This window comes from Rattus rattus, chromosome X (genome assembly GCF_011064425.1).
Source record: "Rattus rattus isolate New Zealand chromosome X, Rrattus_CSIRO_v1, whole genome shotgun sequence".
Taxonomy (NCBI): Eukaryota; Metazoa; Chordata; class Mammalia; order Rodentia; family Muridae; genus Rattus; species Rattus rattus.
Window position 1 is genome coordinate 93,842,151 of NC_046172.1, and position 23,992 is coordinate 93,866,142.

The 23,992-nt window shown below is 41.5% G+C and overlaps 1 protein-coding gene across 1 annotated transcript in view; it reads left to right on the top strand.

Moving 5' to 3' along the window:
- The first annotated feature begins 2,961 nt into the window (after nucleotides 1-2,961).
- The window catches only part of Col4a6 (collagen type IV alpha 6 chain), a 71,774-nt gene continuing 50,743 nt past the window's right edge, over nucleotides 2,962-23,992 (top strand). Inside the window, exons 1-10 of the mRNA XM_032889457.1 lie at nucleotides 2,962-2,967; nucleotides 5,512-5,646; nucleotides 8,891-8,935; nucleotides 11,143-11,259; nucleotides 13,838-13,906; nucleotides 15,487-15,522; nucleotides 18,783-18,845; nucleotides 20,217-20,252; nucleotides 20,434-20,475; nucleotides 21,702-21,794. Of these exons, the coding sequence (XP_032745348.1) occupies nucleotides 2,962-2,967; nucleotides 5,512-5,646; nucleotides 8,891-8,935; nucleotides 11,143-11,259; nucleotides 13,838-13,906; nucleotides 15,487-15,522; nucleotides 18,783-18,845; nucleotides 20,217-20,252; nucleotides 20,434-20,475; nucleotides 21,702-21,794 (642 nt within the window). The remainder of the gene's footprint in view (nucleotides 2,968-5,511; nucleotides 5,647-8,890; nucleotides 8,936-11,142; nucleotides 11,260-13,837; nucleotides 13,907-15,486; nucleotides 15,523-18,782; nucleotides 18,846-20,216; nucleotides 20,253-20,433; nucleotides 20,476-21,701; nucleotides 21,795-23,992) is intronic.

Consider the following 23,992-nt stretch of genomic DNA (forward strand, 5'->3'; position numbering starts at 1 on the left):
AATGTTTCCTTATGTCTCTATCCTCTTGCTGGACCACACATCTCTAAATTCCTTTGGCACTGGTGCACTACAAGTTTTAAAGTTTATTGCATACGACTTTATCCTCAACCTCTTCTTATGATGAGCCTGCTCATTCCCGGGAAACAGGGTGGGCCATGTGGTAGGTTTTCTTATGTATTACCATTTCATTAGCTACACATAGATACATACATGTCTAGTTCAGAACTCTGTCCAAGATGGAAACTGTTGAATTAGTTTGATGGTGGGCTATGTACAATTGTTTTCAAGTCAGAAAATATTCTATTATCTGCCATTACCTACCCAAGTGCCTGGCATAGGGAAGATGCTGAATAAATTCCCTGTTGTGGAGGTGGCTGCCAATCAATCTAGGGAACAAAATCATTCTACCCAGAACTCAGAACACAGAGACTGCTCAGGATGTAGTCACCACATATTTAAAAAAATAAACCTTCAAATCTTTAGAAGACATCATGATGCTTTGTTTCCAAATGTTGATATTTGATGAACTTAGGCAATTCTCTTTTTCCAACCCTGAACTGGGTAATTCCAGAGTCTTATGCAGATCTATTTTCTGTGGTCCTTTGAGAAGTCCTTTCTTGATTGCACTCTCTTGCACCTGTGTAGACTTCCCAAGAAGATACCATCCTTTCTGAGCCACTGGCTTCTCAGTACGTATATTCATTCATTAGTTTCTCCATCCATTCACCAAACATGTATTGCCAAGCACTGAGATAAGTCTATGGGAAGTAAGGCATGAGTCTCAAGGAGCTCATTCTATCTTTGCTGGAACCTGGAGGATACATAGGAACTAGCCAGGACAACTAAGTTCACACATAAAGGCAATGTGTCAGGAATGAAACAAGACTGAGGATGGTAAGCTAATGTGGAAATACCACACATAGGGGAGAGATGAGGAAGTCATGACGTAAGACTATTGGGACAGAGACAAGCACATATATTTGGCTTATATTTGAGGTTGGATTGAGCATCCTTACTGATGATGGATTGAATGTGAGAAAGGAAGTGATGTGGAGAGGATTGGAGGATGGGATTGCAGAGAAAGCAATAACCCAATAAGCTCTTATTGGAGTTGAACTGAAACATCACAGTGCAGGGAACAGCCAAAGCATTGGCTGTAGGCTTATGGCACATTCAGAGGAGAAATCTAGCTAGAGGTTCACACTTGATTGTGCGTATTAAAATGTAGCTTGTGTTGCTTTAGCATAAAGTAGGAGCAGACACTGAGGACCCCAGAGTCAGGGAGAACGAGGACACAATCTATAAAGAAGGGAGAATTGGTCTCACAGATGTGGGTTGTCAGTATACATACTCCATCATCCCCTGACACCCCCTGCCAAGGCTCCTCAATAGCATCCATGCATTTCTCACTTAAACTTGATAAGCATGAATTATTCAGTCCTAACTGCCATATTCTATCATGAACGATACCTAAAGAGAAAAGGGAATTGATTTTTTGTTCTAGGTGCAAGGTATGTTTTCTAATCATTGACTCACTTAAATTCTAACAATAATCCTACACAATAGTGGGTATCATGCCCAAACTGTTGATACTCAGAATAGATAAGAAGCTTGCCTATGAATACAGCTAAAGTGGCTATGAGGAACTCTGGTTCCAGGGCCATGTAGCAGTGCTGCCAGACCTCACCACCTCGTAGAATACAGCTGGATCCTCAGGAAGGCTACCGTCTTCCTTCCCCTGCTTTGTAAATATCACTTGCATCCCTGGCCTAACGTTTTGTTCTCCATTAAAGGACAAGGCTCCCCTTGGGAAAAGTAAACCTCAAAGTCGTCAATCATTCATGCCCCAGTGGGAATGAGTTTCAGATTCTTAGGAACACATTTTAATTTTATGAGAGAGGACCACTGGAATCTTGAGGGAGGAATAATAAGGCAGAAACACGGCAAACTATGCAGTCAAATTCTTCCATCAATTTTGCCATCCCACCTCGTTTCAAGTATGTGCTTCTAAGAGTCTTAGATGCTATTCGTGCATATTTCTACTATGTTATAGGTACTTCCATTAATGGGTCCATTACACTAATTGTCTGGTTCTAATCAAAGATACACTGACTCCAAAACACCATGATCAGGAAGAGATAGCCAGCTTTAGCTATGGTTGTAGACCTGTAGTCCCTGGCCTTGGGCACAATTCCGAACCCTTGAGAATTAAGTCCTGCTGTGTACATTAAAAAATGTTGAGCAGATGGAGGCAGGAGAGCTTGTTGGAACAACGTAGAGGAGTCCCTTCTGCCCTGGATAGGTCCATCTGCCAAAATAAATGACATGTATCAGGGCATGGCACTAGTCCAAGCCCATTGAAATTCTGTGAGCCATCCAAACTGTGATGGCGCTTCAGATTGGGTCTGTGATCGGAGTTAGAGAGAGAGAGAGAAATGATGAGTGAGCATCTGGCTGCTGCAGCCTACTCATGGGAACAGTCCCAGAGGAGGCTCCAGGGTGAGAGGGAGACAGCCTCAATGGCCCCCTAGGAAATCTGCCACAGACAGACAAACAGGGTCTAACACCGAAAGATGATAGAGTTTCATGCCGTTCCTACTAGCTATGCGACCTAAAAAATAATCTCCCTTTTCTCTCAGCCTCCTCCACCCAGTATAAAATAAACCCTGGGCTAAATGCTCTCCAAGGCCCTTTCCCTGCTTGAACATTCTGTGACTTCGTTGACACCGGTTTGATTTCTCTTTCTCTGTGTGTGAAAGGCCCACCCACCCACCTGTTTATCTGCAGGCTCTGTGTGCCCACACTGACCTCTGCTGGCCATAAGGAAAAATGCCATCGATTATGTCTGCGGGGGAGTTGCGGGGGTGGGAGAGGAGGGGGGGGCGACAAAACAAAATATAATGCAGTCTATCGGTGATTCAGTATGAAGCTTAAGTACCACGCTGAAACTCTGCACTAGAGATGGGGGTGAGTGAAACCAAAGCAATGCTAAGCATAGATCAACACACACACACACACACACACACACACACACACACACAACACACACACACTAAAACACACACACACACACATACACACAAACACACACACACACACACACACACACACACACAACCAATCAGTTTCTCCCTCCTTTAATCAGAGCTTCCTTCATCTGTTCCTGGTGCTCTATGCCACGGTGTGAAAGGATTTCCGTGGGTGGCAATTTCTTGTCTCAGTGCACTACAAGGCCTTGGCACCACGCTGGGGAAGGCAGTTCGAGATAAGCCTCCAGCCACCTACCAGACACGGTCCTGTGCTGAAGTGAACCTGAGAGGTTTCCTTCCAGGCTGCCGACATATCCAAACAACATAAACAACCTGAGACCAGCCCCCAGCATCTTTGTTTCTCCAAGGGGTAACTTCCCCAAAGCCCCCATTGGATTTTTTTTTAATTTCGTGATTTCTTTTAGGTGACTTACCTTCAGCTTTCTGGTAAATTAATGTGCTCACTCAGACAAAAGAAAGGAAGCCGTTTTCTCACCCATCCCCTGCTGGATCAACTCAGAATTCTATTCCAGGCCCCTTGCTTAGCATTTCTCAAGCCTAAGTTTCCTTGTCTTCCTATGCTGGTGAGCTTGTGTTCAGAAATCTAAGAGAGCAGATGTGGATGCTCACATTGGGCACTGTTTGAGCTCCCATAGAGTGGGAGCAGAATGGGAACTGGGTCACATGACAACCCAGTCTCTTAGTACCTGTCACACAGTGTATCCTGTCCATCTACCCTTTATGGAAGAACCCTTTTTGGTGGTTCTGAGATTGGGCCAAACATTCTGTGGTCTGACTGGATCGTCTCTGTTAGTAGTAATACGAACAGCTCCAGGAAGTCGGCCATGTCTCCGTCCTCCCACCGAGCAGTCCTCTCCCCCAACAGCTGGTTCTTTCTTATCTACTTCCCTTGTTCCTGCCTCAGGGGGGCTGCCCCAGTGTCCTGATGATGCCCACATGTTCTCTACGACGCCTCCTGAGGAGTTACAGTTCTGAACACTGCTTTCTGCTTAACTGCTTCTCCAGGTCTGATCACACCATGCCTTCAATTTTCCTTCCTAACTCTCCAGGCCCCTTCCAGCTGGAGTTCACTTGGCCTTCCCAAGTAGCCATGACTCCTCCAGCCAGGGGCTAGGTGTTGTGCTCCATGGGCAGCCTTTCCTCTGTGTGCCTGAAGTGTTGCTCTCTGCACCATGTGAATGGGCAACTTTTGAGTGCTAGATGGTAATGCAGAGAGTTGCTTCACATTGGCTAGAACATCTTTCACTTCTTTGCAAGAGCTCTAGGTCTTCATGGGCCTGATTGACACTGCAAATTATATCCCAAAGGACCACACAGCGGGTGGGTTCAAGTATTAGCAGAACATAACTCTCAACACTGTATTTAAGGTGCTGTTTTCAGCCTTTTAAAGTTTAAAGCTTGAGGATGATTGGGAAGGGCACTTCAATGGGCTTTTTCAGAGTTTTCACTGAGTTTTAGGAAATTATGGGCAGTCACTAAAGGGGCAGGGAGATGGGACTGGAAGCACTTATGCAAATGGGATTTCTACCAGATACCAGATTCTCAGATAGGTAGTACACATGGCTAATGGTTTGCACTTTTCAGCCAAAAAAAAAAAAAAAGTCCCTCCTGGGATTTGTTCTAAGGATAATCCAGGCTGTCTGCTTTGTACCTACTGGGGTTAATTCTCAGTCTCAGACTGCTTTAAAATCTCAGCCTGAACTCTCAGACTTAATTATTGGCAGACATTTTATAACCAAGGCATTCAAAATCTTCAGGCTGCTCATTCCTGCTACCGTAATTGATATTTAGTAGCTATCCCCAGGCTTCTTGTGCTTTACACATTGGGTACTGTGCAAATAGAGGGAGGGGGCTGAAAAGGGGTATAAGAAGGAAGAGTGAAATGACAGTGTGGGGAGAGGGGTCCCTGTAAGTATTTGTTGCCAGGTATAATGACGGGGTCCTGGGATCAGCTGAGAAAGATGCATTTTGAAGATTATGCCGTTTCAGTGCTCACTGTTCTTTGCTCCCCTGGGGCAGCATTCTTTAGACATGGCCATTTCTGAACTTCAGTGCAAGCATGCGGTTGGCCATTTGGATGTGACTTATAAAATGCCATGATGCTCTCCGGTGTTCTGTTCTTTCCCTATTTTGACAATCTGATGGATGGCCTGGCATTAACTAGGAAGAGGACAGTATTATCCAGCCTGAATAAGCAATCTCCTAAGAAGTACAAAGGTGAAGGATCTTGGTGCACATGAATCTTACTAAACGTGCTTATAAAATGTGTTCTATCCAAATAAGCTTAACAGCCCCTAAAATAGCCCTTTCTGATCCCTGTCTGGAACACTGGCAGGCCTCACAGATCTCTAAGCCAAAGTTATTTAGTGAAGTGGTGCCCGTGCTTTGTGCGTGAGAAAATTGGAAATGTTGATGTTAAGTCTTCTGTTGACTAATTTTCAGTCTTTCTGTCCATCTTTAGGGGCACACTGGGCCAATTGGAACTCAAGGTCCAGCCGGTCCTGAAGGGTTTGCTGGTCCAACTGGTTTATCAGGGTTGAAAGGAGAAAGAGGCTCCCCAGGCCGTCTGGGACCATATGGACCCAAAGGAGATAAGGTAAGGAGCACTTTTGTTGCTAGGGTGGAAGGAGAGAACTCAATGTTCAGTCTCGGTTCTAAGGGGAATACTTTTGCTCCTAAAATTTTTGGTCCTAGGGCACACATTTAAGAAGAGCTGAGCCAAAGTACAGTATGTCCTTGTATGAAAATGTCTTTGTGAAATATACAATGTACAATGGGTATACAGCAGTAAAATAAACTATGAAGAAAACAGAGAGAGGGGTGAGGAGGGAGAGAGAGGGAGGAGAGAGAGAGAGAGAGGAGAGAGAGAGAGAGAGAGAGAGAGAGAGAGAGAGAGAGAAGAAAGAGAAGCACCTGGGCATGGTGCTGCACATCTGTAATTCTAACACTCAAGAGACAGAAGCAGGAGGATTGCGACAAAGCTCAAGGGCGGCCTGACCTACTTAACAGGTATTAGGCCAGCCAAAATCTATAAAAATGTCTATCTCAAAGAAAAAGAAAGAAAGGAAATGGAGTGACTGGTGGGTGGGTGATGGAGGAAAACATTTCTGGAGATTCTCAAAGCAGGCAAACTATCAAGTGAATATATTAGTTGCATGCTTGATAAGTTGGCTCATTCGTGTCAAGACACGGGGATTTGAGCTGAGTTTGGGTCAAGAGTCTGATCAGTAGAGATCAAACATACAACAGGTCACACTAAAAAGCAAGAACAGTGATCTAAGATCAAGAATCAACAAATGGGACCTCATAAAATTGCAAAGCTTCTGTAGGGCAAAAGACACTGTCATTAGGATAAAACGGCAACCAACAGATTGGGAAAAGATCTTTACCAATCCTACATCTGATAGAGGGCTAATATCCAATATACACAAAGAACTCAAGAAGGTAGACTCCAGAGAATCAAATAATCGTAATAAAAAAACTGGTGAACAGAACTAAACAAAGAATTCTCAACTGAGGAATACCGAATGGCCAAGAAGCAGCTAAAGAAATGTTCAAGATCCTTAGTCATCAGGGAAATGCAAATCAAAACAACCCTGAGATTCCACCTCACAACAGTCAGAATGGCTAAGATAAAAAAACTCAGGTGACAGCAGATGCTGGCAAGGATGTGGAAAAAGAGGGACACTGCTCCACTGTTGGTGGGATTGCAGACTGGTACAACCACTCTGGAAATCAGTCTGGAGGTTAATCAGAAAATTGGACATTGAACTACCTGAGGACCCAGCTATACCTCTCTTGGGTATATACCCAAAAGATGCTCCTACATATAACAAGGATACATACTCCACTATGTTCATAGCAGCCTTATTTATAATAGCCAGAAGCTGGAAAGAACCCAGATGCCCTTCAACAGAGGAATGGATACAGAAAATGTGGTACATCTACACAATGGAGTACTACTCAGCTATCAAAAACAATGACTTCATGAAATTCATAAGCAAATGGATGGAACTAGAAAATATCAGCCTAAGTGAGGTAATCCAATCACAAAAAAGCACACATGGTATGCACTCACTGATAAGTGGATATTAGCCCAAAAGCTCGGATTACCCAAGATATAATTCAGAGACCACATGAAGCTCAAGAAGAAGGAAGACCAAAGTGTGGATGCTTCAGTCATTCTTAGAAGGGGGAGCCAAAATACTTGCAGGAGGAAATATAGAAATAAAGTGTAGAGGAGAGACTGAAGGAAAGGCCATCCAGAGACTGCACCATATGAGGATCTATCACATATACAGCCACCAAACCTATACAATATTGCTGTTGCCAAGAAGTGCATGCTGATAGGAGCCTGATATAGCTGTCTCCTGAGAAGCTCTGCCAGAGCCTGACAAATATAGAGGCAGATGCTCACAACCAACCATTGGACTGAGAACATGGTCCCCAATGGAGGAGTTAGAGAAAAGACTGAAGGAGCTGAAAGGGTTTGCAACCCCATAGGCAGAACAACAATATCAACTAACCAGACACCCCAGAGCTCCCAGGAACTAAACCACCATTCCAAGAGTACACAGGGATGGACCTATGGCTCCAGCCACATATGTAGCAGAGAATGGTCTTGTCTGACATCAATGAGAGGAGAGACCCTTGGTCCTGTGAAAGCTCAATGTCCTAGTGTAGGGGAATGCCAGGGTGTGGAGTTGGGAGGGAGTGGGTGGATGGGTGAGGGAGCACCCTTATAAGAAGCAGGGTGCTCTTCTGCTTCTGAGAGATGGGATAGTGGATTTCTAGAGGGGAAACTGGGAAAGGGGATAACATTTGCAATGTAAATTTAAAAATCCAATAAAAGTAAAAACAGAAAGAAAAAAAAAGAATAGTCTGCAACATGACCTTTGAAATTGTGTGCTAGTGGGAGGAGAAATCTGACATCATAAAGCTGTCCTCTGATCTCCATCAACTTGTGCCCTCATGACCAGAAAAAAAAAAAAAGAACAGGCAAGATTTAGAACAACCTGGGCCATAAATATAAGGGAATGCACTACCAAAACAAGAATGGTAATAACATGATGACTGATTTATAAACTCAACTGAGATGCTCTGTGTACTTTCATCACCTCTTGTTAATCTCATATTTTAGGGAAGGGATCACCACACGAAGTATAAGGGTAGCTGAAGTACAACAATTATCTGGACACATGAGGTTGATGGCAATTTTCTACTCATGAATGAGGTGGATGGCAATTCATGAGTCATATTCACATCTTAGGAAAGGGAGCCATTATGTAGCATGTAAGGACACACAGACTTGTACTTGGGAACAGAGTGAACCAAGAGGCTACAGGTGACAAGCTTTGGCCTCAAGAAGTTCTGGTGGCCCTGGCTCCTGAAAGAGGGTGTGACTTGACTTGTTTGAATAAGTCAGTGGCCTAGCCTGAACTGAAACTGATATTTGTGGACGAGTAAGAGTTGTACTTGTCTTCTGAGAATAAGGGTGGTGTAGCTTAGGACCCTTATCTGAAGGAGCAAAGTGGGGAGAGATTTTTTTGTTAGAATTGCCAAAGCCCTTCTGTTGTTATCCAGATGTAAAGGCTGCCTAGAATATTGAGCATTAATTTTAGGGCTTACACTACACAAGAACTTGTTTCAGAACATAAGCACACTCAAGACTATTCTTCAACCAACTCCTTAGATTTGGGATAGGAAATATGGCAACACAGCATGAGGAAGGAGATAGAAAACACCCAAACTTAGGTCATCAAATCCCATCACTAAACCTATTGACCTTAACAGACATCAATTTGATTGTCATACACATTTCTCTTTTCTCCTTTCTTTAGGGTCCCATTGGAGTTCCTGGCTTTGTTGGCATCAGTGGGATTCCGGTAAGTGTGTACACGGAAGTGACTTTAATATAACATTTCAGGTTCTGTCTCCTGGCTGAAGTACTTTGACCTTACAGACATTGTGTTTCACCAAGGGCCGTAACAGCCAATAGAGAGGGCAAGCAGGGCTTGCCTCCCAATAGAATATTCAACATCAGCACAATAGACACTGGAGATGGTATAACTCAGGGTTTTGAGATATCCCAGTTGTTTGTTAGAGCTCTTGTCACCTGCCACAGATGCATATTTATAAAACATTTTCATTTAAAATGAGTTGAGCAGGGGTTGGGGATTTAGCTCAGTGGTAGAGCACTTGCCTAGCAAGCGCAAGGCCCTGGGTTCAGTCCTCAGCTCGGAAAAAAAATAAATTTAAAATGAGTTGAGCTTGGAGACTCTAATGGAAGAACAGGAGGAAGAATTTTGGCCTCTGAGGAGATCAGAACTCCACAGGAAGACCAACAGAGACCTGGACCCTTGCGCTCTCAGAGACTGAACCACCAACCAAAGAACATACCCAGGCTGGACCTAGGCCTCCCTTCACAACCAAACTTCATAATCCCATGCCTTTTCCTATGTTTTCAGGCAACCATTGGGCCTCTTAGACTATATCCCACATGATTAATGGAGACCACTGTATCAGAAGAAAGTCTCCTTTACAATATTCTTACATAGAAAATGTTATTAGAGCTATAGGAGTTAAACAGACTACTCATACAAATGTGTGAGTCCAGACTGCTAAAAGGACGGCTTCAGCTTTGCAGGGGAAATAGGCTGCATACTCATGCCTTGACTCTTTCTTACCCACTGGGAAGGTCAGTCTCATTCTCTGGGAAGAGCTCCAGACCTGTCCTTTTGCTGGCGAAACTTTTGCAGGTTGAGGTTGGACCTTAAAGCTGGAAAAATTATTCCTTTTCCTGAATCACAATTTGATGGGTAGATTTTTGTCTTATATTAGATCATAGTCACCCCAGAACATAAGTCATTCCTTTACTGATGAAGCCAACTTTCATTTTTTCACTTAAAGAAAGTATTTTGTTTCTGTTTGTTGTATCCAAATCACCAGCATCACTATTCTTCTGCTTCAGGGCCATTGTTAAGTAAAATAGTTATGTGAGCATGAGTACTGTGAGACTGCTGTGACAATTGATCCGATAACAAAGGTAGCTACTTAGTGACTAATAGGCTCGTAGAGAATGTAGCATAAATATTCATAGATGTGCTAGGGAAGGGGATGATTTACATCACAGGTAGGATGGAGTGGATTGACATTAGTGATCATTACACCACTCAGCACAATGTACACTTTAAAATTCATGAGTTATTTCCATGGATAAGGAGGGACTACCGGTCATTCGAAAGGCTCATTTTGAACACGTGATATGTTTCCCTCAAATTGTTAAATACACATTTACCCTTTGAAAGTATATTTAAAAGAACGTAGTCGTCTACCTACCTTTCATTGACCTGTCCAGATGATCTATTAAGGTCATCTGTTTGCACCATGGCCCAGATACAACGGCCTTTTACTAGATTAAAACATTATGCTCTCCAACTCGGAAATGTACTGAATTCATATGAGCTATATGAAAATGATTTTTAACTCCCCAGCTAAACAACTGCCCTGATAGAGAATGTGGAGAAGAAAAGATGGAGTCTTAACTGAAACAATTACCTAATGAGCAGCTGGGACAAATGGAGTGCCAGTGAGACTTGTTAATTTGTGGCCAAGCAGCTTTCAATCGAGACGGGGCTCAGTTAACCAAGATCAAGCATCTGTTCCCATGCAGAACTTCCATTCAGAAAGCCATCCAGGGATCTGCCTGGTCTGGGGAATCTCAAACCTTGGCATGGTTCTCTGTTGATAGCAGTTCAGCTGCCAGCTAGCTAGACCCCGTTTTAGTACATCTCTATATTCAGGGAAGGTGAAATTGTAGTGCCTTCATGATTGTTCATGTTTGAGCCCTTTAGTTTCAGCTTAGATATGATTAAAGCACCAGTTGTCTTTTTGAGTGGGATAACTTGAGTTGTGATCTTGGCAACATATATCTGAGGACAAAGGAAACACTTAAGAGCATGCATGATGATGCTGAGGGAGAAGACAAGAAGCCAGAATTTAGCAGTGCACTTGGCTGTTCTAACTGTGAGCCTTTTAAAATAGCTAACAATCCTGTAGCTGACTTAATATCTCTTCTTTTGTCTTTGAACAGGGACACCCAGGCCAACCAGGTCCAAGAGGTCCACCTGGCCTAGATGGATGTAATGGAACTCAAGGAGCTGTTGGATTTCCAGGCACTGATGGCTACCCTGGGGTTTTAGGACCACCTGTATGTTACCGATCTTTGCACCTTAATGCACATGCACCTTCAAATGTGTTTTTGTTCATTTGCTTGTTTCTCTTGAAACTTTGTTAAGTCCTTGTAGACAGCCACTGTACTAACTTTCTCAGTGCAAGAGTTTATTTATACTGATGGCACCACAATACCAAAACTCTTTTAAAAATGCTAGTTGTGTGGTGAACACATTACGTGGCTTTGGGTTACTTTCTAATGCTACCTTTGAAGTTGTCAAGATTGTTAAAACAAACAAATAAATAATAGTTATAGCACATTTCAGAGCAAAGCATGCACTTGAGCTATCAGACACTTTGCCATATCTGGTAACATTGGGATATTCTGGGGCTGGAGAGATGACTCTGCAGTTAAGAGCACTGACTGCTCTTCCAGAGGTCCTGAGTTCAATTCGCAGCAACCACATGGTGGCTCACAACCATCTGTAATGTGATCCAATGCCCTCTTCTGGTGTATCTGAAGACAGTGATGTCTTCAGATGTCTTTGGTGATGTGATTTTATCACATACATAAAATAAATAAAATCTTTTTTTAAAAAATGGGATCTTCTTGGAAGACCTTCATGTGATCATATGCATATGAAGAACCCAAAGGCCTGGCAATCTTGGTTTATACCACTAATTCTCTGAACTGGAGGGATCAATCACCAGTCAACAATTTATTCCCCAAAGTGTACCCCTAACACTATCCCCTGACTTTCCCTTAGATGCCATCATCTCACTATCCTCCCTAGCACAGGATAGAATACACTCTATAACATCAAAGAATGCATTTGCCCAGTGTCAGTCATGCTGAAGCTAAGAAACATTGTAATTAGTTCGTTCCTTTTTCCCACCTCACATCATCACCCTTGGTTATAGGGTTGATCTGCTATTTTTGGTCTCATGTTTTTGCTTTTGTTTCATTTTATTCATTTAGATAGAGCTGCGATATTCAGATACAGCTATGATGTACATAAGAGGTACCATGGCCTCACAAGGAGTCACTTATGAGTGCTTGAAAGGAAAAAAATAACACATTTCAAGCTCACTCTCAACGTAACTTGGAAAAACCTAAATCTATAAGAGTTGTCATGTAAGGCTTTTTGAAACTAGAAACCATGCCACCAATTAGAGAGACCTCATGCTTCTATGAGTAGCCTTCAATGATCAAGTTGTGGAGCATGAGAATACATGAGGAAAAATGACAGAGAAGACAGGCAGAATACAAGCCCAAACTGGCCTAAAGGACCCTGCTATCAAAGGTCCAAACCAATATACAGCAGCGAGATAACAGGGAAAGGTATAGTCCTAAATCATCTACAGAGTCAGAAAGGCTCCTGAATGCTGCCATGGCAACAGAAAAGGCGAAGAGAATAGACAATGAAGTCCAGCAAAGTAGGAGTTCCTCGCCAACAAACAGAATAAAGAGTCTGAGATAACAGACATCCTCTGAAAGATAGAACCCCAGAGAGGAAACCTCAACGCAGCCTGAAACTTTACCTTGAGCTTACAAAGAAATATGGGCATGTGTTTTACTAAGATGAACCTTACCTCCCCCTGAATATCCATTCAGTAAGTCCCTTTGAAGCTTCTCTGTAAAGAATGGGGGAAAGAGAAACAAAAGGAAGCAGACAATGTTCAGAACTGATTTGTATGTCTAGGACCTTGTTTTACTAGAAGTGCAGTAGTCCCTGGACTTGGGGAACTCATCATCAATCAACCATTTATTCCCCAGAGTGTACCCCTAATATACAATTTATTCCCCAGAGTGTATCCCTAATATACAATTTATTCCCCAGAGTGTACCCCTATATACAATTTATTCCCTAGAGTGTACCCCTAATATTACCTAATACTAATCCTGACTTCTCCTTAGATGTCATCATTTGCTACTAAGACAGCAAAAATAAATCTGATTGAAAGACTGGAATCAGGTATATAGAACTGATTTCCACAATAGTAATGAAACACACCAGTTTCTTCAAAGGTTTGAAGCCGAGTTTGTGTAGTAGAAACACGGGATGAAGTTGGTGTCATAGCTATATTTTATCCCCATGGCCTACATGTTGGCCCACAGAAGCACCTCTAGCCCATTTTAAAAATAAATAACAAGAAAAATATGCAACAGAGCCCAGATTTGACTTACAAACTTAAATGATCGAGAGTCTTAGAAACTTTAGTTGACCTTTGACCTAGACAAAGACCCTGTTAGTAATGTATAACTGTAAAGGGTTGAGCTTTACCTAACCCAATGTTCTGCATAGATAGTCTGCTGCTTTCTACCCCTCATCCTTTCACAGACCTCTGACATAGAGACAGAAGAATAGCACCCAGCTTTGAGATGACCTCCTCAGAGGTTGGGCTATGACCTTTAACACAGCCAAATTTTCCACAGCATAAGACACATAGTTTCAGGTTCCCATTCCCCAATCCTCTATCTAATTAGGTAATATTGCTATCAAAACTCTGTGTGAGTAAGTGGGTTCTTTCTCTTTGTTTTGTTTTTGGTGTGTGGGTGTGTGCATGCGAGCAAACACAGATGTTTTCTCACAAGTTTTTCATATGTTATCCAGGGGCTGCCTGGTCACAAAGGTGCAAAAGGAGAACCTGCTTCCTTTCAAGGCAGCATCATAGGAATGAAGGTAAGAGATCCTAAAGCAGGCAGCTGAGTGGGTGGGAAGCAAGGTTTCACAGAGCCAGGACCTACCTCACACTAGGCCACTTCCAGAACTAATAAACCTGTGCCCTTGCTTAAGGAACAGACCCAACTGATTTTAAAAGGATTCCAAGCCTTTTGGTGGTAGAAACATTAGCAGAAATGTTTGCAGCTATGCTGTCTAGAAATTTGATTTCCAGGATGTGCACCAAAAATAAGAGAGAAGTTGGCAAAGAGTTTGCATGTTTTTCTTTGACAAGCCAAAACATTTTCTAGAGGCATATACTTTTTTTGTTTCCTCTAAAGCCTTAATTCTTACGTATCTTGGTTTGAATCTGTATATAGTCTTATACAGCTTAGTATGACTACCACCCCAGCATCCAGGTCTCTCCTGTCTCTAGATTCCTGTCAATGCTAAACTGTAACCTGATCTATTGTCAATAATATTGTTTTATTGAGCCTTCATCTATTTCTAATTGGTAGCTTTGTGTGTCTTCAGTAAACCCTGGTTTCAAATGATTGACCCTACTCCTCTGTAGACTGGGAAAGAATCCATCACTGCTCTCAGGATAACAAATAGGAATGTGTGTGCCTGCAAGCTTACTGAGATAATTGACACCACTCTCCCATAACTGCACAGGGCCAGGAACCTTAGAAACTGGCCATAAAAGTAGTGGTGGGGATGGAACCTCTGGATAACTAGAGAAGAAGCAAGGATATTTGGGTTCTTGACTGTGGATGCCATAGCAGAAGGTAGAACATTAAAATTGGCAAGGGCCTCATGGTGTTTGGATTCATGTCGCTTATTAGACAGATTGAAAATCTAAGGCTATGTGACTTACTCAGAGCCAGATGGCCAGTTCTCCGAAGAGCGAAACTTCAGGCAGCGTTCTTTCCATGCTACAGGGAGCTGAGAGGTTTTTACTGTAAGCCAAGCAGTGCAAGACTAGCAGGTGTCAAAGTACAGCCATTGTCTTAGCAAAGGTTGATGAAATGGTTTTTCCAGAAATCAAAGAAACCTTGGATCCAGTGGAACGCGGCAATTTCCACAAGATGGTTATATTACAGATTCATACAGTGGCTTAAGATGCCGCAAAGTAATTAAAACGTAATCAGAGTCTGTATGCTCTGTTGATTTTCCCTTGAAATGTCTGATTTGCATTGTATACATATAGGCACAGATTCTCTGGGGATGAAGGCACATGGGAAGGTAGCTTTGCTTTCCTCCAAAAAAAGAGCAGAAAATCACCAGCCTGCAGGAGTGTTTTCTAATGGATAAGTTCCTAGCGAATGTGAAAATTAATTAATCTAGGTAAAATAGGAAATCTTGTTCAGTCAAGGCTATAATGTTTGTTTTCTAGAGTCCAGAATGTTCACAGGGAAAAAGAAAATGGGTAGATACAGCCAATGTATGTATTATTTAAAACGCAAGACCATGAAAGAGGCCTAAGTTGCCTCAATTTGTTTCTATCCCCATGAATCTCCAGTTGGTTGTCTGAAACCCTGTGGTGGGCTTAGCGTAGTAATCTCTTCCGTATGTTGTTTATTTCTATTTTTATTTCTCAGGGGGATCCTGGGCTGCCTGGACTGCATGGAATCACTGTAAGTCATGCTTCTTGTGTTGACGTCTCAATGTTCTGTCAAGATGTCAATGATATCTTTTCATTCTTCATGGTGGAATTCAAAGATCTTTGTAGACTTATTCAAAAAAAAATCTGGAGTATTGTGATAGAACAAATTATCCTGGCCACATTTTATTTTCAGATAGAAAGCCCTAAGTAGATGAATTGTTGAATTCAAGTCTTAAGACAGGCAGTCTTCAGACTTTAGGTCAAATCGATGTCTGATGCCCCACCCCCCAACTCCCTTATGGATGCCCCCGATGGATGCCTGAAACCATAGACAATACTAAGCCCTATATGGACCATTCTTTTTCTATGTTCATAGACTTAAGATGAGTTAAATTATTAGTGAAGCACGGGAAGATATTAGCAACAATTTCTAATAAACTATAACATAGTATAATAAGACAAAGTAATGAAAGTTATGAATCACTTCTCAAAGTAACTTAGTGTGTTGCACTTGTCATTTCTCTTGTAAAGATGAGAAACAATACAAATTCTGTCGTGTTACAAAGTGAGGTAAATAATATAGGCTCTGAGACATAGCATCAGGTAACTATGAAAAGGTTACTTGACCATAAACACTTCCACATTTTTTGTCACTGTTCTTGAACTGAGGTTAACAGGGTACCTACTAATATGGAAACGAAAACAATGGATGAGAAGATCTACTCTATTCTCTTCAATGTACCAGGAAGTTACCAAGTCTTCCTTTCAACAACCATGTACTGTTTTCTGTGTGTTCATGGTTATATAGACACTTCTTTTAAATGTATCCCATACAGAAATTTCCTTTAGGGCACTGGAGTACATGAAAGTCCACGAGTTGTACTAATAATAGATTTCTATTTCCTTGCAACTCCATATTTTCATTGCTTTCTTCTGTTTTTGCTTATTTTCCTTTGTTTTGATAGTTTTCAATACATATGGAGTATCCAGTATGAGCAAAGTGCTATGAACTATCCCACAGACAATGTACACGTTGTCCCTCCCACAAAGGATGTGAAAATGTAAGGGTTGGAATGTCTCCGAAGAATTCTAGAAGCCCCTAGGGAAGAACACTGTGTATCTAAAATTCTGGTAGGAGATATGTATCTATGGAAGAGAATGTAGCTTTGAAGAAGCATGGGTGGAGTTCAGACGTGCTGACTGTAGGTGGATGCTTACTTATACAAGAGATGGGAAGTATGCGAGCCCACACAGAAAACAAAAATGACTAACGATCAATGTATAAGAGTCCCCCAGAGCTAAACAAAATTGACTTTAAAAGTGTGTTTATTAAATTCGTGTGATAACATTCACTCTGTTTGCTTCACAGTTTCTCTTAGGGATTCAGCCTCCTGCCCACAGACATACAGTGCTTGCCTGTCAATACAGCCATGACGCAATACATACTTAGCTTTGAGGACATGATCTGTTAGCTAAACACAACGGGTTTCTGATCAATAAGGAGACCACAAGTTGTTCCTGGTTGCCAATCCAAAATTCTATTAAGTCACAGAACATTAGCATCATTCTCTATCTCACCTTTGTGATTATTCTTCTGTTTAAATTAGTAGTTCATAGCATCTCATTTCCGGAGAATCTTCTAAATGTGTATCCCAGGCTGGCCTCGAACTCCAGATCCTCCTGCCTCTGCCTCCTTCAGCAAATCCTACCGGCCTGCGCCACCAGAACCGGCTCCGGAGAATCTTCTAATTCCCCTTTCTCTTCCTGTTGTCTAAACCTTGACCTCTCTTGGACTTTCCCTTCCTTTCTTGTGCACATAACACCTGTGTCCTGCTACCCCACTGGAATGGAGCCTCACATTTCCCCAGAACGGCTTTCTCATAAGTTCAGTCTTACTTTTAAGTATTGTTAATCAATTCTACACATCTTCTAATTTTCCATGTGAATTTTTCTTTTTCCCTTTGAACTATGGAATATTTAGAAATGTTCTTTTCTCATTCCCCAGCATGACTGCTTTCTAGCTACCTTTCGATTATCAATTTCTAGCTTCAGTCTATCAAAATTGAGGACACACTCTTACTCTCATTAAATTTGCTGAAGTTTGGTTTAGGACCAAAACTTACAGAGAACATACAACCAGCAGTTGGTGGTGTAATGATTTAAGCAACATCTATTAGGTTAAGATAGTTGATGGTGTTTCAATAGCCAGTAACCTGGGTTTTTTGTTTGTTTGTTTTTGTTTTTCGCTGTAATTGATTGTTTTTGTTTTAAGTTCTACCAATTACTGAGGGAAAGATACTGAACTTGTTTTAAACTATAACATAGTTTATCTATTTTGCCTGCTTTTTTTTTTGCTCTATGCATGTTGAATCTCTACAGTTAAGTGTAGATACATGTAATACTATGATGTCTTCTAAAAGTGACACATTTATCATTATGAAAGGCCTCCTGTCTATATCTAGTTGATAACTCAAAGCCTGATTTTTCTAATACTAAATAACTAGGGTTTTTCCCTTTTAAAAATTTTAAAAGTAAAATTTCAAAGGCAGAGCCAAGTACAGTGAATTTTATAATAATCACTAATAACTTGAGTATTTTACTATAATCTCTTTATCACTCTCCTGTCCATCAGTGTCTATCCATCAGTTCACTGATTTTAATGAATTTCAAAATGCATTGTAGAATTATTCCTAAATGTAATTGCATGCCTATTATTAAAGTTCAATATTTGATTTGATTTTGTTTATAAAATACTAAACATATATTTAGTATATTTACCATATCCTAAACCCACAAATACTAAATATTTTTTGTAATTTTGACAGATGCGTAGTCCTAGGTAATCTAAAATTCTATTAAGCCACAGAATATTAACATTACCCCATAAAAGAGGATCCTGCCTCTTCACAGGATCCCTGTCCCTAGCCCGCCCTGAAAGTAAATCTCATTGTGATTACTCTTCAGTATAGATCAGCTTTCACTTGCCCTGAGGACTCATATGTACAGAATAATATCATATGCACTCTTTTGGGTCTAATTTCTCTTGCCACCGTGCTTTTCAGATTCATCCGTATTGTTCCATATATGAGTAAAATTGCTGCTTTTCCCAGTTGTATGTCATGGTTCATTTATCAATCCCTGGATCAGTGACTACTTGGAAGAGTTCTAACAATTTGTATTGTGAATAAAAATGCTGCAACAAGTCTTATACAATTCTTGTGGGCATTTCTTTTTCTTTTTGAGAAGCTATCTTGCCTTTTGACCTTAATGAAAAAAAATTTCTCTCTCCAGGGTCCATCAGGATCTCCTGGATCTCCTGGAGATGCAGGACCCATAGGACCACCAGGCTTCCAAGTAAGACCAACTTAAAACTAGTGCGTGGTTGCACTTTCTTTACCAGGCCACGGATACAATACAGGCCTATGTAATTTAGGTTCTCTTACAGGAGGGCAAAAGCCATTTCTGGAAGACTAGAAGGAAAAAAGGAAACATGCTCCTCTTTTTCATCCCTCCTCCTCTCATTCCTCTCTCTTTTCAAGACAGAGTCTCACTATATAGCCCTGGCTATCTTGTCACTCACTTTTAAATATTCCAAGGCCAGGCTGTCCTTGAAATCACAAAGATTGACCTGTGTCCACCTCCTGAGTGCTGGGATTAAAGACATCTTACCACTCCAGGCTTGAAACACGGTCTTGTTAAGAGCTATGGGTTGTCCTTGGTTTGTTTGGGTTTTATTGTTGTTTGGTTGATTTTTCCCCCCTAACTATTATTCTGTGCCCCTTAAGTTTACTGGAGTAGCTCAACATAAGGTATAGCCAAGAAAAGACAGATACTTGACACATCTATTGGTGCCTTCTGCTCCCTCCTTATGTCAGGCATTGCTAATTAATTAGTTAATTAATTAATCAATCGATCAATCACACCAACCACTATCATCACCCTTCTAATGATACTTCCAAATTTTTCTCAATTCTGCACTTGGACATTGTACCTACCTGTTTTTCTGATGCCAAAACTATTTATCACTGGTAAAGGAGGCATATAACTGTCTCTGGTTCTGGGAAGGCCCTGTCCCCAGATCATTTTCACCAATACCTAAGTCCCACTACATACTTACTACTGTCTTAACTTCACCTAGAATGTTATGAGGATAACACATGATATTTTTACAATCTTCACATGAGTGTGACTACCATGCTAATTTGGAAGATGTCAAAGGAGAATAAAAGAAATAATGAGAAGGAATGGAAAGATGGCCCAAGGGTTAAGAGCATATCCTGCTCTTACAGAGGACCAAAGTTTCATTCCTAACACCCACATGGGATAGCTGACAACAACTACAAACTGACTGTAAACTCCAGAACCTCCATGGAATCCAGTCACGGTCTAGCCTTGGTAGACAGACACCGCATTCATGTGCACAAACCCACACTTGGGCGCGCACGCATGTGCGCACACACACACACACACACACACACACACACACACACACACACACACACACACACACGTACAAATAATTAAACCATGAGAGATGGAGCTAAAAGTTCACTAAAACAGAGCCAATCTGCATTGAGCAGGGAGCCAGCATATCTCTGCTCGCTATCATCCAACACTGTTATGGTTGTTTATCTGGTTAGTAGGTTGGTTGGTTGGTTGGTTAGTTGGTTGGGTTTTTTGTCTATAATTAAGAAATGCTCATTCCTTTCTATGTTGTTAATCTAGGGTCCACCAGGCCCCCCTGGACTTCCTGGTCCTGATGTAAGTATGCTTTGGGATCACGTATGTCCTGCCATTAAGTTCTCTGTTTTTTTGTTCCATAAAGATACTGGTTTACAACTATTTTCTAGTTAAAAAAGTAAAACTAACATATTCCAAGTTAAGTTGTTGGAACTTATTAGTAATTGATTTTCTTTTTCTTCCCTGTACCCTTGTGCCCCAGGGAAATATGGGGTTAGGTTTCCAAGGAGAAAAAGGAATCAAGGTAAATAGAGTCTGAAAACACAATCCATGTCCCACATGCTCAAATAAATGTCTGTAGTTACACATATATGCACAGTTGTGTAAATGGATTTGTTTTCTGCCTTAAAATATGACCTTTTCCATCTCACATCGGTTCCCTATGGGATCCATTGAGGGCTACATGTGCACATGCCGCATACGTGCGCTTTTGGAAATTTTTTCTTTCAAAAATTTTCATTTCGCTGTTTCCTATGACTAAGTCTATATTGCCTCTCTTAAATATGCTCTCTTAAAATGTATTATTTCCTTTGTTCCAACTAGGTACGTCTCTGCTTGTTTTCATATGCTATTGCGTGTTATTTTCCTGCTTCCTGTCTAACCTTCTTCCCCTTCCCCTCTTCCCTCTACAAGCATGTATACACACAAATATGTATAAACATACTCTCCTACCTCTTCTCTGTCTCTTTTCTTAATCCCTCTCTATTTTTAAAATTTTCCTTATCTGTTTGTGTCTGACATGTGAGTGAAGGTACCCACAGGGGTGGGGGGATGTCAGAACCCTGGAAGTTGGGGTTACAGACAGTTGTAAGCTACTTGATGTGGGTGCTGGGAAATGAACACAGGTCCTTGGCAAGAGCGATATGTGCTCTTAAAACTGAGCCATCTCTCCAAACCTTTAACCTCTCTTTTAATATTCTCTTCCCTTCCTTAGACCTTTGAACCAATCAGACATGTCCAACCTTTTGACGTTGTGATACAATTTTACTAAAAGAAGATATGGGGGAGGTTCTCATAACTTTTTAAGCAAGTTTACAATTTTGTGTTGGGATACATCCATAGCTACTTTTGATGGCACACAGCCATATGTAGCCTATGGAATGAATACAGGTTTTACAAACCCAATAGAGTCTTATCACTGTTGGCAGGAAGAAGCCGTTCCCCTTATTCAAATCTCCACATGACTCCTTCTCATTACTTCTTTGTGTATGATCATGCAGCTGTCAATCTGTTTTGGCTTTTTTTTTCTCATCCATTTGCCTTTTCCCTTCACAGTGATACTGCACAACTCACTCTTGGGCTTAACATTCTTCTTAATCCCTTACCAATGAAACCTTGTTTTCCCCCCCCCCTTGGCACAAGGGTAAAGTGGATAGTTTATTTGTGGATTGCATCCAGAAGACATGCTGATCTTTTGCAAATATTATCTGTATGCTTATCCTTTGTTCAATGGTCTTTTTGATTCTACAGGGGGATGTTGGCCTCCCTGGCCCTGCAGGACCACCTCCATCTACTGGGGAACTAGAATTCATGGGATTCCCCAAAGGGGAGAAAGGTTCCAAGGTAGTAAATGTTTACTATAGGAAAAATTAAGAGACCCTTTCCTGCTAATACTCGAATTCAAGTCTAATATTCAGACTAACCTGAGCCAATTCCAAAAGAGGAGTAATGGGTTTTTCTTTGGAAGGGAAAGCAAAGCTGTCTTTGTTTTCTCCTTTATGGAAAGAATTCTGAAAATCCTGAGGGTTTTTTTCTGGTATGTAGATAAATGTTAGTGTACCTGTATCTGACTATTCGTGTAAGAATTTTTTTTTTTGCTCAGACTTGAGTATTAAACTTTTAATCTGCCAAATAACTTGAAATGCACATTAGATGCTTATATTTTTCCTACAAACTCAAAACTTCTCAATATTTAAATTGTCTACTAAATACATTAAGTATAAATGTTCCCTTTTGAGTTTTCTTTTTATTTTATTTATTTATTTTCACACTCCAGATTTTATTTCCCTCCTGGTCCACCCTCCAACTGTTCCACATCCCCTCTTCCCCAACCCCTGTCTCCACAAGGATGTCCCCACCCCACCCACCCCACCAGACGTTTAACTCCCTAGGGCCTCCAGTCTCTTGAGGGTTAGGTGCATCTTCTCTGACTGAACCCAGGCCCAGCAGTCCTCTGCTGTACATGTGTTGGGGGCCTCATATCATCTGGTGTATGCTGCCTAGTTGGTGATCCAGTGCCTGAGAGATCTCGGGGGTCCAGACTACTGGTCCTCCTGCATGGTTGTCCTCTTCCCCAGCTTCCTCCAGCTTCTCCCTAATTCAACCACAGAGGTCAGCAGCTTCTGTTGATTGGTTGAGTGTACATAACTGCTTCTGACTCTTTGGGGTGCTTGTTGGGTCTTTTGGAGGTCAGTCATAATAGGCCCCTTTTTTGTGAGTGCTCCATAGCCTCCATAATGGTATCAGGCCTTGGGGCCTGCCCTTGAGTTAGATCTCCCTTTGGGCCTCTTGCTGGACCTTCTTTTCCTCAGGTTCTTCTCCATTTCCATCCCTGCAGTTCTTTCAGACAGGAACAATTATGGGTCAGAGTTTGGGGAAGGAGGGAGGGACTTGGAAGGGGAAGGAGATGGGTGGGGATCATGATCTGGTATTGGGTGAGAGAAAAGGACTGAAGCCCTGAGGATCCGCAGAAAGAATGGAAACAGGTAACCTCAGGAGGTAAGAGATTGGGAGGAGACTCTAGAAAGTACCAGAGACCTAGGAGGTGAGAGACTCTCGGGACTCAAATGGGGGTGGGGGTGACCCTAGATGAAATGCCCTACAGTGGGGAGAGGGAACTTGTAGAGCCCACCTCTAGCAGAAAGACTGGGTATCAAGTGAGGGATGGGATTACTATCCCACAGTCAAAAACTCTGACCCATATTTGAGTTTTGATTTTTGAAGAAGATATTTGCCTTCAAAGATTTATTTTAAGGCCTGGGGTACAAGTCAGTGGTACAGTGCTTGCACAGGGCCATGGGTTGTTTTACAGCACTGGAGGAAAATAGTTGACTTTAAATACCAGGAATATTGTTAACAAGCAACAGTAGATGATATAATTTGTCTTACCTGAACCACCAAGACTTAAGGTTATATTTTATAATCTGTCTATTAAAATGAAACTGTATCCATGTTGGTATTTCAATGGTTCTATTCTGCTCAAGTGTACAGATATCTTTCAGGGACCTGCATTCCCTTCCTTCCTGGGGTTCATTTAAATTTGTGATTCTATTTCCATGGTGAAGGGACCCAGATGGAAACATATCAAGTCTCACTTCTTTAATTTTGTCTTTGTGGACAACCCCAGTTCCCTCTAGCTTTATATTGGGAAAATTCTTGATTTGGGACTAGTCTAAGAGTCTGTAGGAGGATTTTTTTACCCCTCCAATCCATCCCTAAACCATAGGGAGCTTTTCCATGGCCTGTGTAAGATAAATAAGTACTTAGGGAAAGGGACGTTAGAATATAATGTCTCTTTCCAATCTTTGATTCTTAACATTTCCTTCACGCCATTCTCATCTTTGTAGCCTATATTTTAAAAACAGCTTCTTCCACCAGAAATGCAACAGCTAACCATTCTTCTATCTCCCAATTCACCCGAGTGTTTATGATTATGTATTAGCTATTGGCTTTCCATAGACCAAGGAGCTCCCTAAACTAAGGCTTCCAGCAAGCATATAGATCTACACCACTGTCCCATAGTGTGATAGTCACACTTCTGG